This window comes from Lichenostomus cassidix, chromosome 2 (assembly GCF_008360975.1).
Source record: "Lichenostomus cassidix isolate B80296 chromosome 2, HeHo_3.0, whole genome shotgun sequence".
NCBI classification, from domain to species: domain Eukaryota; kingdom Metazoa; phylum Chordata; class Aves; order Passeriformes; family Meliphagidae; genus Lichenostomus; species Lichenostomus cassidix.
Genome location: NC_139482.1, coordinates 24557682 through 24571848, shown reverse-complemented (window position 1 = coordinate 24571848; position 14167 = coordinate 24557682). Strand labels below are relative to the sequence as shown.

General features: G+C 42.0%; 1 protein-coding gene across 7 annotated transcripts in view; it reads right to left on the bottom strand.

The window, feature by feature from the left end:
• The window catches only part of DYNC1I1 (dynein cytoplasmic 1 intermediate chain 1), a 189551-nt gene that overhangs the window by 70869 nt on the left and 104515 nt on the right, over positions 1-14167 (bottom strand). For all 7 annotated transcript variants that reach the window (XM_085050770.1, XM_085050774.1, XM_085050772.1 and 4 more), the window contains 3 exons: positions 11755-11844; positions 2703-2865; positions 1454-1553 (listed from right to left, as the gene is read on the bottom strand). In XM_085050770.1, coding sequence (XP_084906896.1) covers positions 1454-1553; positions 2703-2865; positions 11755-11844 — 353 coding nt within the window. The remainder of the gene's footprint in view (positions 1-1453; positions 1554-2702; positions 2866-11754; positions 11845-14167) is intronic.

The window sequence follows — 14167 nt, the reverse complement described above, 5'->3', positions numbered from 1 at the left end:
GAGCTGCCTGTTAGGAAAATATCAGATAAGAATTCCATGTAATTTCCAGCCCCTGAACAAGTGAACAACCTAAGATAAGTGTTTCCTCAGGCTTTTATTTGATTTCTGTGGAAATCCATATGTGCTTAAAGGCCACCCACATCACAATAGTGAATACCTGTTGCTAGGCTGATATTTTGTATGAAAGCAAAGGTATAAATCCTTCACTTCACACATGGGGTGCAAGCTGGCTATTACAAGAAGCCTCTCTGCAGCTGACTGTTGTGCACCACCCAGAGCTCCTCAACCTACAAGCCATGCTCACTGGGACCTCTGACTCTTCTCTCTGCTGCCTCCACATGCTCTATGCAGTCAGCTGCCACCTTGCCTGAGGAGCACCCAGAGGGATGGAAGCAGCTCTGCCGCCATTTCAAGGGGAAAGAGAGGCATGGATTGAAAGTCCCCGTGCTCCTTTATCCACTCCCTCTCTCCAGCCTGCACACACCATTTATGTACTTGACCTTGAGCACTTGCTCTGTTCATGTGCATATCTAATGTGGTGCAGAAAGAGCAGCTACATCTAAGATTAGGCAAACCTTGTTCTTAACACTGAACTGAGCTACACCTACAGCACCTTTGCTACCCACACTAGGCTACACAAGGTCCCTGGAGACCCCATGGCACACCTGAGGTGGGTTTGGGGCCAAGGAGGTAGCCTGGCTTGTGCTCATATTTTTGAACTCTATGTCCTCTTGGAGCAGTTTTGGTGTATCTGTATTGTGGATTTAGGAGCAGAGCTGATGTGATTGTATTGGTTTTGGAGAGCTTAAGCAGGCCTATCATCAGTTTTATTTTGCAATGACAATGCTTTGCAGTGCACAGAAACTGGGTACATTCCAGGCATGTTGCTTTAGCATGCCCCAGGGCAGCTGCAACTTCCTCTTCCATCACTTGAAGAGAAGACCCAGCAGTTTTTGAAAGACACCTTTTCAATCTTTTCAAATTGTTCAGATACTTTCACATTTTTAGTTTTAGTACATTAGAAAAATGAATTTTATTTCTCACCATTGTTTTTTAAGTTTTATATACTACTATGTATAGTCATGCGTACTTAGTAAATTAATTTTAGTTAGTTTAATTTTAAACCTTTTGTCTTAAAAAAAGTCCATTAGCTGATGTAATGAAAGGGGGATGAAAAGAGAAGACTTCATCTTGGTAGGTTTGTTAACCTAGGGTTTTAACACAACATACTGAAGACCAGCTAACATATTTAAAAAAAAAAAAAACCAACAGCTTCATTATTGTCCACTACTCTTCTTTACAAAGAAATGTGCAGTTACTCACACAGGGCCCTGCTGCTATCTGAAAATAACATCTTGCTCTGCATAAAGCAGAGCAAACAGAGGCTGCCCATAAGTTATACAGGGAGAAGTGGAAGTGATATAGAACCTTATCTCCCAGTTTCACATCTTACCTGAAGAGACCAGTCCATGCAGGTGACCACACGATGCTTTGACCAGTGCTCATCATAGAATTGCCGGTTAAAGGAAAGGTTGGCTCCTGCTTGAACATCTCTGGGGGAATTCAGACAAAGGGACAAATCTTCAGGTACCAGGGCTCAAATGCTGTGAAAACCAGTGCTGAAGTTTTTGGCTACTTCTCAGATCTCTGCTCAGCCTGGGGAAATCTACCACCTTGATTTAATTGCTCTCACTGACTCTCTTGCTGAAAATGATGCAACTAGGATCACATTTTAGATCTGTTTCACAAAACCACATTTTTTAATTTCTCACTGCCTTCCTGATTCTTCTGGGTCACCCTAGGCCATCTCTGCCCTCTTTGTCTCTCAGGATGAAGCTGGCCCCAGCATTTAGCTCCCCCTTGTCTGAACCTTCACCTCCAGGCTATAACCAAGCCTCTCTTACTTTTGACTCCTGAAATTTTAAAGGTACAGCACCTCCTCCCAGAAATGGAGACAGCAGATGCTCTTTGACACTGTAAGGACAGGCTGAAGCTCAGTGCTGGTCCAACACTGCCACACTGATGCACTCAGCCACTCTGTAGGGATGGTCTGGGTTAACCTCCAGGAAATTCAGTGCAGTACAGCTACTGATTTGCCATGAGGCCTCAACAGACACATAGCTGTTGCAACCTAAATATTTCCTCTCCAAATAACAAGTTTTACTGCTTTGCTCTCATATCAATTGCTGAAAACAAAACTTGTCACTTCTCATCTTAGCTGTTTAGATGGCTTTGTGAGATCATAATTTCCATCCCCACAATGCATAGTATAGTGGATCCATTACAGACCTGATGCAGAAGCAGAATATAAACAACACTAGTTTGAATTTGTGAAAATATCATGAGCACACACACATACACCACTGGAATGTACACGTTTACATGTACATGTGCATACACACATTTATCTATTTCAGTTATTTGTTCAGAATTTTAAATTTCATCCCAAAAATGAAAGAAAAAATTAAACTAGGTGAATAATACATCAAATACCACCCCCACCCCCAAACCCGGATCAGTAAATCACAAACCTATTTTACAATATAATTTCAGATGACAAAGTGGCCCAGGCCTCTACAGAGAGATTTTAAGCTTTTCTTAATTATAGAAATGCTAAATTTTGTTTAAAATTAAGGCTTGTGGTTGTTGGAATTGTCTTCATAAAACTTATTTTGCAAAAGAAAAAAAAATCCCAAACTGACCCATCTTTCTCTTCTACGTCTCTGCCGCTATAGTCAAAGAAGATGTCTGAATCTTCAGCCAAAGCTCTCTCAATTACACGTATTGTGCGGTCAAAAAATATCAGGAATTCTTCTGAATGGAGAACTTGTTGCTTTTCTTCTTCTGTCAGTTCTCTAGGAGGAGCTTGGAAAATGAAAAGATGTAGTTAGGAGTATGACATTTCACCCCTTTCCCAATGAATCAACATCTTCAGTGGCTTTCTTTTGACATGAAAGCTTGCTGTAGCGATGTCAAGGATAAATCAAAGCTTTACTCTTAAAATCATGACTAAGAAGTTTTTAATACATCTAAACATACTTCTGTATATTCCCAGAATATAGCCTCTACATGGACAAGATCCTATATCTTACATATTTATTATTCTGAAATGGAAAATACTTAAACCCCCCAAATTAAATAAACTCAGTGTTCCTATTTCAGGAAATGGCCGTGACTGACGTTTAGGCAATACCTAACTGGAAAAAGCAGAACTCTTATGTAACAGGGGACCTGCCAGAGGAGCTGAAGATAAAATAATCTTCTTAACTTATACTACAGTTCTTTGTATTAAAAGGGCTCACATAATCTCTCCCTTCACTTCTTCCAGTTTCTACTTGGTGTCACTGATAAATTCTGTCTTTCTTTCAGAGCTTTTGCAAAGTAATGAAGTGATTAACCAAAGATATTCTCTGAGGCAGCAAAATTGAAAGCAACCAGCCAAATTCCAGTCTCTTTATGGCAATGTTATTCCTTGCAGAGGAATCCTAAGATCCAGAGCAACAAATGTCCCTGAGCCACGGCCAAAGCTGCCCTGGGAGGGGTAGGGGCTGCTTTGGGCAGCAGTAAGAACAGCATGTGCCCCGAGATGAAGTTGCTTCTTTGCATGTACACAGAGATGTGAAACTTTTGCTTCCAATAATTCCAGTTTGGTCCTTCATTTGAAAAATAATATCTTTATAGGATGCACTAATGCAATGTCCCCATCAGTTTAATGACCTGTTGGTAAATTATAACTCAAATGTGAGCATCAGGGGGAATGGAAGTTGGGATGCTTCTGTTACTACTGTACAAAATTCTGTTCTCAATTACACCGTCAGGGTCATATAGATATTATGGCAATATTGTATATTGATTATGCATTTGCCCACATGTGCTTTTAAATAATAATTTTGGTTATATTTCAGTTACTTGTATTTCAAGAAATTACATTAGTATCTTTACAACTACCCCAAGCCGACTTTGCAACTAGCTTAAATACCCAGCATGAAAAGCTCTGTTGACAGAGAATTTTGTTCCAAATTTATAATTAGGAACACAAACAACATATCATAAGCAGATTAATTGCAAAATTACAGAGACTCCTACATAAGAGTTTAACAGGCAATCAAAGGTCTCCTGCATTTGGCTTTACACTGCAATTTTGAGGTATTTACCTGTGAAAATGACCTTGCAATCTCTCTAGGCCACATTGGGTTAAAAGACCAGCAGACAAAAAAGAATATTCAGCAGTTCAGAGGACACCCACTATACAGCAAAGTTTAACTCCCAGCCCTGTCAAACATATCTCAATGTTTAATTAAACAATGAGTGACTCCATTTCAAGCTGCAGCTCGAAATGATTTTCTAGTTCCTGTGCCACGCCGCATAGCTTCCTTCAGTTATCAGGGAGATGTGGCCCTTGCTATCCATCTGATTTTCCTGCACTTCCCACTGGATTTATGCACTCCAATGCCCAGTTACGATGAAACCAGCAGCCCTGATGGCAGGAACGGATGGGAAGGCACAGCAGCAGGCAGGAGGAGTGACATGGTCATCACTGCTGCAGTACTCAGCTCCCCCTGTTTTCAGCGTAACTTCTTTCAGAGTTGCTGTGGTTGGGAGAGGCTGCTGTCACCATGCTTAGGTTGGCCTCAAGTGGCCAAAGTGTTAGCTCTGAAAAGACAAAATCTCTGCACTACACCTGAGCTAAGCAGAGAGGGTAGGAGAAATGCACAAGGTGGAGGAGCAATTTGGCCCTCAGGAGACAGAGCAGCTAAGCAGTTACAAACTTTAGCCTTTGATGGTCTCCTGTGGCTTTGGCCCTGTGTCTCCTACCAGCAGGTCAGGGGTCCCCATGGAGTTCCACACATCCAGAGAATCCATACATCCCCCCACACAGTCCCCCTGAGTGGCAGAGCGACAATTACCAATGCAGGAGCACAATTTGCCCCTAAATGCTTTACACAGAAGCAAAGCATGTGAAAGAAAAAGAATGACTAGCAAAAAGTACAGCTTGACCTATTGCAGCATCCACTGGTGAATAGTAATTGGCACTAAGGGAACTCATCTGGCAAGGAAGCCTGTAATGAGGCAATATCCCATCGTCACCACTAAAGCATTGCTTCCCGAGAATCAAAGACAGCAAGCATGACAATGCAGCAAAATGGCATAAAGAGGGGGAAAATAACTGTAAAGGCAACTGGAAAACTCATTTTAAACTGCTCCAAATGGTAAAAATTATTTGCTAAATCAAATCCTCTCTACAGCTTGGAAATATAAATTTATTACTTGGCCATTTGCTGACTATAGCTGCAAAGAAAATACAACCCAAAATCAATAGAAAAGGAAAAGGCAAAAAATAAACAGCTTGGGAGCTGTGGAGTGCTCACATGCAGTGGAGACACACATGATTGTAGTTCTACCTCAGCAAAATCTCCCTTGCAGTTAGCAATGATCTGTGGGAGGCCAGAAGTCTATTAAACCATCAGGAACACCTTGGCTAAAGTTTGTAGGGCATAAATCAGCTTACCTCATTCATCTGACTGACACACCAGATGCCCCCTGGTGATATTAAGCTTCATATTTTAGCCTTATTTTCTTCTTTCATTCGGCTGCCTCTGAAGTTTTATTTGAGGCAATCTCTTCTTACAAGAATGTTAACATCATTACTTTTTCCAGTGTAAAAAATTGCTACAACTACTGTAAATACATGAAGTATAAGCAAAAAACCCCAAACAGACAGGTTTGTTCTTTCAAATATGGAGGTTTTCTAACCATTTATCTTTCAGAACCATTTCCATTTTCTCCTTGTTCCTTCTTCCTCTTTGTCCATTACCTCAAATAAAATAAAAAGAATCTATGTAATTTTCTGCAATTTTTCTTCCAATCTGGGAGCTTACAGTGACTTTGATCTCAGCTTTCAAGAGACACAGGCTTTCTTCAAGGAAAACTGAGAAACATAAGTAGCTGATCAAAGTGGTTTTTTGTTTTGTTTTGTCACAGAGACCTATGTGATGTGACAATATCTCCAGAAATTCCCTGTAAGAATACAGCATTTGTCTTCAAGTGTCTGCTCCCCCTGGCATAAAACCCAAACCAACCACATCTAACATTCTGTGCTGAACAAAGCTCAGTGCAGTTGTAGTTTACGACTGCTAAAAGTTGTGTGCTTATTGCCTGGAGTGCAATGAAAACTCCTGCAAAGGAAGCTCCATACTTAGCTCTTGTTTTGACACCATAGCTTCCCAATGAACTCTTGTGCCTGTGCTCTGATCCCACCCGGAGGAGCTGAACCCACACTCCTCATGGCAGGAGGACCCATGGTGTAGCCATCAACTCCTGCCTAACAGGACCATGGGGCATCCTGTCTGTCCATGAACCCACTGAGACATCAATGGGATCCCAAACACACCAAAACATCAATGGGATCCCAAACCCACCAAAACATCAATGGGATCCCAAACCCACCAAAACATCAATGGGATCCCAAACACACCGAGACATCGATGGGATCCCTAACCCACCAGCAGCCTGCTTTCCAAGTGGCTCTGGGACTATGACATCAACAACATGTATCAAAGAAGCCCTGTGTTCATGCTAATGTATAATACTGTACAAAATAAAATGGGATTTATGTTTAAAATTAACTTGATGTACAGTTATATATGCACAGAGGACACCAGAGGGAAAGAAATTGTGAGGTTTATCTGTAATTAAAGATATTATATACTTTTGCTTCAACAGGAAGGTCTAGAATATGAAACAATAATTGAATATGATGTGAAAACAACCAATTTATTCAAGACTTCTTTACAAAAAATAGGAACATTTTATTATTTCATGTGACTTAGCATAATCTTCAGAAATATTATATTTCACATCAGGTTTTTTGTCCATAAATTTCTTTGGAAATAAACAGAAAGAAACAAAAAAATATATGAAAACATCTTCTTGAACCTCAAGAAACTAAGATAAAATTGCTGCAGATTTGTTCTCATTCAGCAGAAGCATGTTTGCAGTAAATACAACATAAATAGCTGGGATAACAGTGCAGGATCAAATTTACAAATATTCAAGTACCAGGATTTGAGTCTTCTCCCAAGGGAGTTAAAAAAAAACCAAAACAACACCCTCCCAACACATTTAAATAAATATAAAAAAGAGTCTCATGGAATCTCAGCAATTCTAAAAACCTGACAAGAGAAATAAAGTCCATTAAAGATACAAAATAAAACAAACTGAAAGAAAAAGACCAAAAGGAGTAAGTGAATGAAAGAAAGGGTAAACTAATAAAAACAATAGAGCAGGAAGCAGCCTTGTTATCAACCCAGAGATATAATGAGAGACAGAAGGAGATTATTAAAACCCCTTTAAGAGCTGAATTATTTCTTTCAACATCTATTTAAATCCAGGTAAACTTTCAATGTGCTGATGATGGAGGATGGCTGAAAGGTACAGGGTGAGAACTGCAAGGTATGAAGAGGCTCTCAGCAGCTTTCACTCCTTGCCTGCTGAGACCTTGTGATCCTCCTGTTTTTCTTGTGCTTCACACTTTCATGTTAGGCTTGAAATATGCCATATCCTGCTTTGCTGTGTGCCATACATGGTTTGAAACATGTCATGTCTTTGTTGTGCTGGCAAGTTCCTTCATGGCACAACCGCTGAACATAAAAAGGAAGATTTCAAGCTTTATTTAGGGATTTTTTGATTCTGGAGTAGCAAGTCGCAGTTCCTTAAATTTGAATCTGTGCCAGGCAGGGCTGTTCCCACTGCCTGTGCTTCTCCAGATGTCATGCTGGACACCATCCCTGAGCATGCCTGAGCTGGCTGTAAGGACGGGTTAGCACACCTGAGCTCACTGTGGTGCTGGTGGCAGTGAAACTGTGGCATTTCTGGCCATGACAAACCTCACCACAACCTGTCCTGCTTTTCCAATATCGATGCCTCAGCTGTTGAGAGCAAAACTATCCCCACCAGCTCAGCCTGCTCTGTGGACACCTGAGTCCCTTGCACAAGGCCAGGGCAAGCACAGGGCAGAGCAGGTCTTTGGAGCTGCAGATCCCAGCCTTTCCCATCACAGCCTTTCGTGCAAGTTTCTGTGGATATGCCCATGGCTCCAGATAAATGCAGGTTGAGGCCCACTTTCAAGACCCAGCCCGTCCCATTGTTCATGTGGTTTCTCCTGACACGAAGAGGAGCCTTAGGTGGAGCTCCAGAGCTCTCTGGTGGTGGAAAGTCCCATCCCACTTGATGCCACAGCTTGGGACCAGTCTATTGTTTATGTGGTCAGGAGAGGCTGGGAACAGGCAGAGCCCAGCCCAGTTCACCGTCAGGTATCACACACTCGATTCTTCCAAAAACAATGGGGAGAACATGCACCTGAGACAGGGGTGGCAGCAGGTAGCCCCATGGAAGAAACACAAGCTTCATATGCTTCAAGGGCTCAACAAGTCAGTTTTTCATCTCCCACTCCACTCTGAGGGGCTCAAGGTGTTCCTCTGCCCTTCGCACCTCCATGGCAGTGAGGTGCAGTGCCAGACAGGCTGCCCCAGTGCAGGTGCACTGTGTGCCTTACAGCGATGCTGAGACATGTTCAGAACTAGGCTCAGACCCATGACTGCTGAATAATCCCACCAAACCCCACAGAGCAACTCTGGGGTGTGCGGGGGGAAGACGAGGAAATTAAGCATGCAATAAATGTCTGTAGAGTTAAATTGAACTACCTATAAACCCCATAGAAAAACAAAATCACATTTCCTCTTAAAACACCATTACAAAAATAGAGCACCCTTGTCCTTTGGCTTGGAGAGAGGGAGACTGAACAGACTGGATCCAACCTTTATGTTTTATCTCGACCTAATTTTGAGTTATATTCATGAAAAAATGGTCTGCGTTTCTGTCCCTGCAGTTCTCTCTCCCATGGACTTTTTCTTAACACTCCTATAACTCAAAAAAGGCCACGCTGATTTTTTTTTTAATCTGTTAAAAAATGTGCTCCCTGAGCTAAAACCAAATTTCAGCCCAGAGCAAATTTTTACGGCTGGGTTATAAATCCCTGAAAAACAGGATTCATAATGGAAGTGCTGACACAGCCTTAACTACTATATAGCAGTGTGAATGGCGCCACTATAATGTCTATTAGAGATTCTTTAAAAAGTTTGCAAAATATTGTCTTGCCTTGCAGAGAAAAAGAAGCCAGAGTACTTAATGCCAACATAAACATGCTTTTAACCCATTATGTGCTAATTTGCAGAAAGCTATTAATTCTGAGTAGGCACACAGAGTGCAGCACCGACAGGAAATGTTCTTCTAAACTCCTGTTTGACTTGTAACATGGTTTTAATCACTTCCATGAAACACAAACGATGGCTTCAAACTCTGAATGTTGCTCAGAACATGAGAAGGGTGATTACAACAGAGAGGAAAACGGGATTTTGTAGGCAAAAGGGCTAAAGCCAACAGGGAGAGAATGACACCGAACACTAAAAATGGAACTCCGTTCCGTGTCACTTTGGGGATGATGGCTTCATTTGATTCACAGCATTTAATGCCTGTCATCAGCACGCCACTATTTTATCCATCACAATACATACTACAGGTCAAATTCACTTTCTATCAGTCAATGAGCATGTTTTCTTCTTCCTTGAACCCAGTCAGATGTTAGCACCTCACAAAGCTGGTTCTGCTAAAACAAGCTGTGCCTTGCTTTTACAGCCTGCAGTTTGTGTGCCTGAGACCAGTGCTAAACCAGCCCAGATGATCTTCTGCTCCTGGGGGTCTGCTAGGCAGGGAAGGGGAGCACTGCCCTCTGACTGAAACACAGCAAAGAAATAAAAGATGTTGGCAATGGTGGTTGGTGAGCTAAGAACATAATAGGCTAACTTGAAAGCCCATAAAAAAAGTGAAATAAATCAGTTCAGGGTTGTATTTTGATTTTTTTTTCTTCTTCTCTTCTTGCAGGAGTCTGTGCTTTCTCCCCATGTATAATCATTAGCATGCTTATACACTTTTCTGTGAGAATAAATGGGTATGGGATAAGCTGTAAGTTGAACACTAAGGGATATTCAGCAACTCAGGACAGTACTTACGCACAAGGTGCAGTGCTAGAGGTTTTTATGGCTTTCTGTTGCCATCAGTATGAGATACTGAGTTAGGTCCAGTGACTACAAAAGCCCGTACACAAGGTGACCTAACAGTTTTGGAAAGAAGGGTAATTGTCATGAAAAATGAAGTTTTTCTATGTTGCCAGGTTTCTTGCCCACGTCCTCAGTTCTGCTTTTGCAGACTTGCTGGACTCCTGTTCCTGCTGTCCCTGCTGCTCTCCTCTGCCCATGGCATCAGTGGCTGGGGCCAGTGGGAGAAACAGAAGGATGAGGAGCAGGAGGACTGAGTTTATCTCTCAATGTTTCTACAAGGACCTAAATGAGCAACGAACACTGCAGGATTTATGGCATGAGTGATTTCTCTGATGCTCTTAAGAGGGAAGCAAGATCAATTTATAATCAAAATGGTATGGCTGGCACTGCAACTCACTTCAGTGGGTGAGGATAGCAAATGTGCGCACTGTGTACCGGACTCAGTTTTTTGGATACTAATGAAAAAATACCAGTCTCCCCTAGATGAGAAATAAGCATCTGCTGCTGTATTCCCAGTTAAAGATATCATGGGCTTCCATGTAAAATTACTCTGTATTTTTCCCCTATTATCTTGGGAAAAACAAAACCAAGCTCTCTGAATTATCCTTGTAACGATCATCATAGCAAGAAACGTCTTAGGCCCTACCTGAACAAGTAAGCTACCTTTCCAGAGACTAAACAGAATTTTCAGCAGTCCTGGCAAGACAAAAGAAAGAAATTCTGGAGAAGAAATCCATTTCCTTTCACCCTGGAGCTGCTGCTATTTCAGTTCCTTTTCCCTTCTCATCACAAGGGTGAGCTTTGATTGACACACTAGAATAGCCAATACTCTCATAAATTCCTAGATGAGGAAGACCAGTTTCACACCCTTCTTCTAATTTGAAAACTAAGACAGGTCCAAGAAAAGGAAAAGAGAAAGAAAGGAAAAGAGACACCAAGCATATCTACCACATCCAGTGCTGACATGCATGACTTAAGCAAGTGTCTCTTGTCTGCACCAGAAGCAAGTAGCAACCTGAATTTTTGTCTCTTGTAACCCTTGAGAACATCTCAATCCAGAGTAATGGACAGAAGGGCTGGACCTGTCTGGCTTCAGGAGTTTTTTTTAAGTTCCTTGAGGCAGTTCCCACAAAACATTTTTGATTTTCACAGACAACATTTTTTAAGTGAAATTATTTTCTTCTGGAAGATTCCTGAATATCACTAGGTTTAAGTTTGTTCCTCTCAAGCAGACAGACAGTTATGGGCTCCAAGCACCTTTGAAGAGCAACCAAATTTATAGAGCTGCTGGAATGCCTGGCATTCCCATTTTAAATCTTTCACGTAAGCAGGGTATTTGAGCCAGAGGACAAATTAGTACCAGTACTGGGATTCAAGAATCTCTAGTTTGTTTTCAAATTATAAGGACATGTAGCTTCTTCTAAAAGTCTCATGCCTTTCCCAATCTTCTCGGGCCTACCAGCCGGGTCAACGGGACACAACTTTCTGCTTTTATGCTACTCATTTTTTTTGAATTAATAAAACTGGTGACTGTTTTGATTTCAGTGTTCTCAATAATGGAAACTACCTATGAGAGTAACTAACAGCAGGATCCAGTCCTTTAAACATCTAACATCATCCTTTTCATGTTTTAAAGTACCTTCTTTCACTTCCTGCTTCTGATCTTGATTTTCTGTCTCTAAGTCATCCTGTGCTTTTGGCTCCACCATCTCTTCATCATCTTCATCCTCTGAAAAAAAGGAAGAAAAAGATTCATGAGATTCTCCTCTTTAAGAGGCCTGGAAATTGTATGTCTTCTTTACAATTATAAACTGGTAGTAAACCCACATAAGGCAAAGTGTCCAGTACATGGAACATCTACATTTATGCTCAGACTGACACTCTCAGACATTCCCCCCCAACTGCAAGATAATCTGCTAGCACAGGGCACCTGCCACTTCTGCTCCCCATAACTTCCCATCTCAGATGTCAACTGAATATCTCCCTGACCTCGGATATGACTTCTTGGATGGCATGAGGACAGATACAAATATGTTTCAGCCTGGTAGCTATTCCACAGCTGGGACACCTGCTATCCAGACACCTCATTTCCAATTCAATTCTCACCAGATTAATTTGTCTTTTGACCTCCAGGAATAGGTTAAACAGAAATCTGACCTCAGGTCAGATGCCACTAGCAAGAAAACAAGCATGGCACAGTTCTGAAAAGTCATCACCATCAACTGGGGGAACACAGCAACCAAAAGTGGCATTTGGAGCTTAGGAACCATTCTTGCATTAATACAAATTTAATGAACACTAAAATCTGACACATGTCAGTTACTACTGCCAGATGTTTTAATGACCTTTTCTGACCTATGCAAATACCTCTCTCTCTCCCCCTCTCTCCCCACACTCACATGTGCTCATTTTATTCAGAAGGGCAAACCATTTATTCCTTGATGTTTCTCTGAAGGTACAAGGGTTCTGATTGTCCAAACCAAAACATAATACAAGCACAGCTGGAAAGAGAGTGATGCACCAAAATGGCTCAAAGTCCTCATTACCTAGCTCTCATTACTTGTTACCATTTTCCCTGTGCCCATGGCTGGCACCTCACCCACTCACATTCTTGAGAGGATAAAGACACACAGCTTTCTAGATTCAGTGAACTACGAGGATTGAAAATAGATCTGGTCCTAAAAGTATTTAACAATCACGATGAGTAAATCCATGGGCCATGGAGGAATTATTTTGCAGTTATTTTGGAGCTCAACATACCACCAAAGCATAGCAAGCATCACTGGTGCCCTGTATTGGTCCACGGCATGAGAGAGCCCATGTTGTTCTGGCCCTGGGACATTCAGCCACCAGGAAAAACATTGCAGTTCCTTTGGAGCTTTCTCAGCAACCTGCTGTCACCACACAGTTCCTCATGTCATGGTGTTTCTCCAGGCACTCTTCCTGCTCTAACTTGCCATGTTAATGGGGGAAACATAGCATGGATCTCTGGCTGGTTGGTTACTGGCACCTTCTCCTGTGAAGACTGGCTGCAGTCAGTCCTGGCTTCTTGCAAGATGGTGGTGCTGACAGGTTGCATTCAACCAACAGGAACATGCAGCTGTATTTTGTTTTCAATAAAGTAATAGACACCATATTATCACCACCACATTGCCTACCCTAGGACTTCTTGCCCAGAAGCCCAGAGGGGACATTTTGCTAGCTGCCACATGGGCCATTCAGTTAAGAGTTGGACTTGATGCTCTTTGTGGGTCACTTCCAACTCAGAATATTGTGTGACTCTGGGATTCTGTGGTATCTTGGCCGCAGATCATGGCTTAGCCACACTGTTAGGAAGTGTCACAGCAGGGACAGATGTTTTTCCCTATTGGGAAAACAAGGAAATCTGCCATCACTCCCCTTAATGCAGTGAGGAGAAAGGGAAAGCTCATCTCCCCAGCCACCAGGGAAGAAGGATAACCATGTGCTTCACCAGCTGGAAAGGGAGGAAGGATCCAGCATGGATGGGGAGGCATTTCCAGAATTCAAAGCTCTACTAACAAATGTCATTCCTTTATCGGGGAATTATCAGACCATGAAACTTGAAGTGGAAAACAGGTAGGGTACTCAATGTGTCTCTTCAGTTCCTGCATTTCCCTAGGTACCCTACACAGAAAGACTAATGAAAAACTTTCAGAGAGTAAGCCAGGGCAGTTCAGTTTCGCAGGGTAAACACATTGCTCTGTCCACTGGCTGAAAGGCAGATAACATCCAACACAGTCAGCAGAGAGTCAGCCAGAACTCTCCTGTACACACACAGGAGGGGTAAAAAAAGTCCTTCTGCCATGGATCTGTGGTGCTAGTGGAGATGGGGATGTGTGGAAGACAGAGGCATTCCCAAAGTTTCAAAGAACAGGTGAGAAGTGTGAGTGCCTGGCGTGAATACTCTGCTAACCTCAAGTACCATGCACACACAGATAAGATCACAACGATGTACACATATATACACAGAGACACACTTATGGCAGATAATAATAAAGCCAACTTCCACAAAAGTTCTGTGAGTCTTGCAT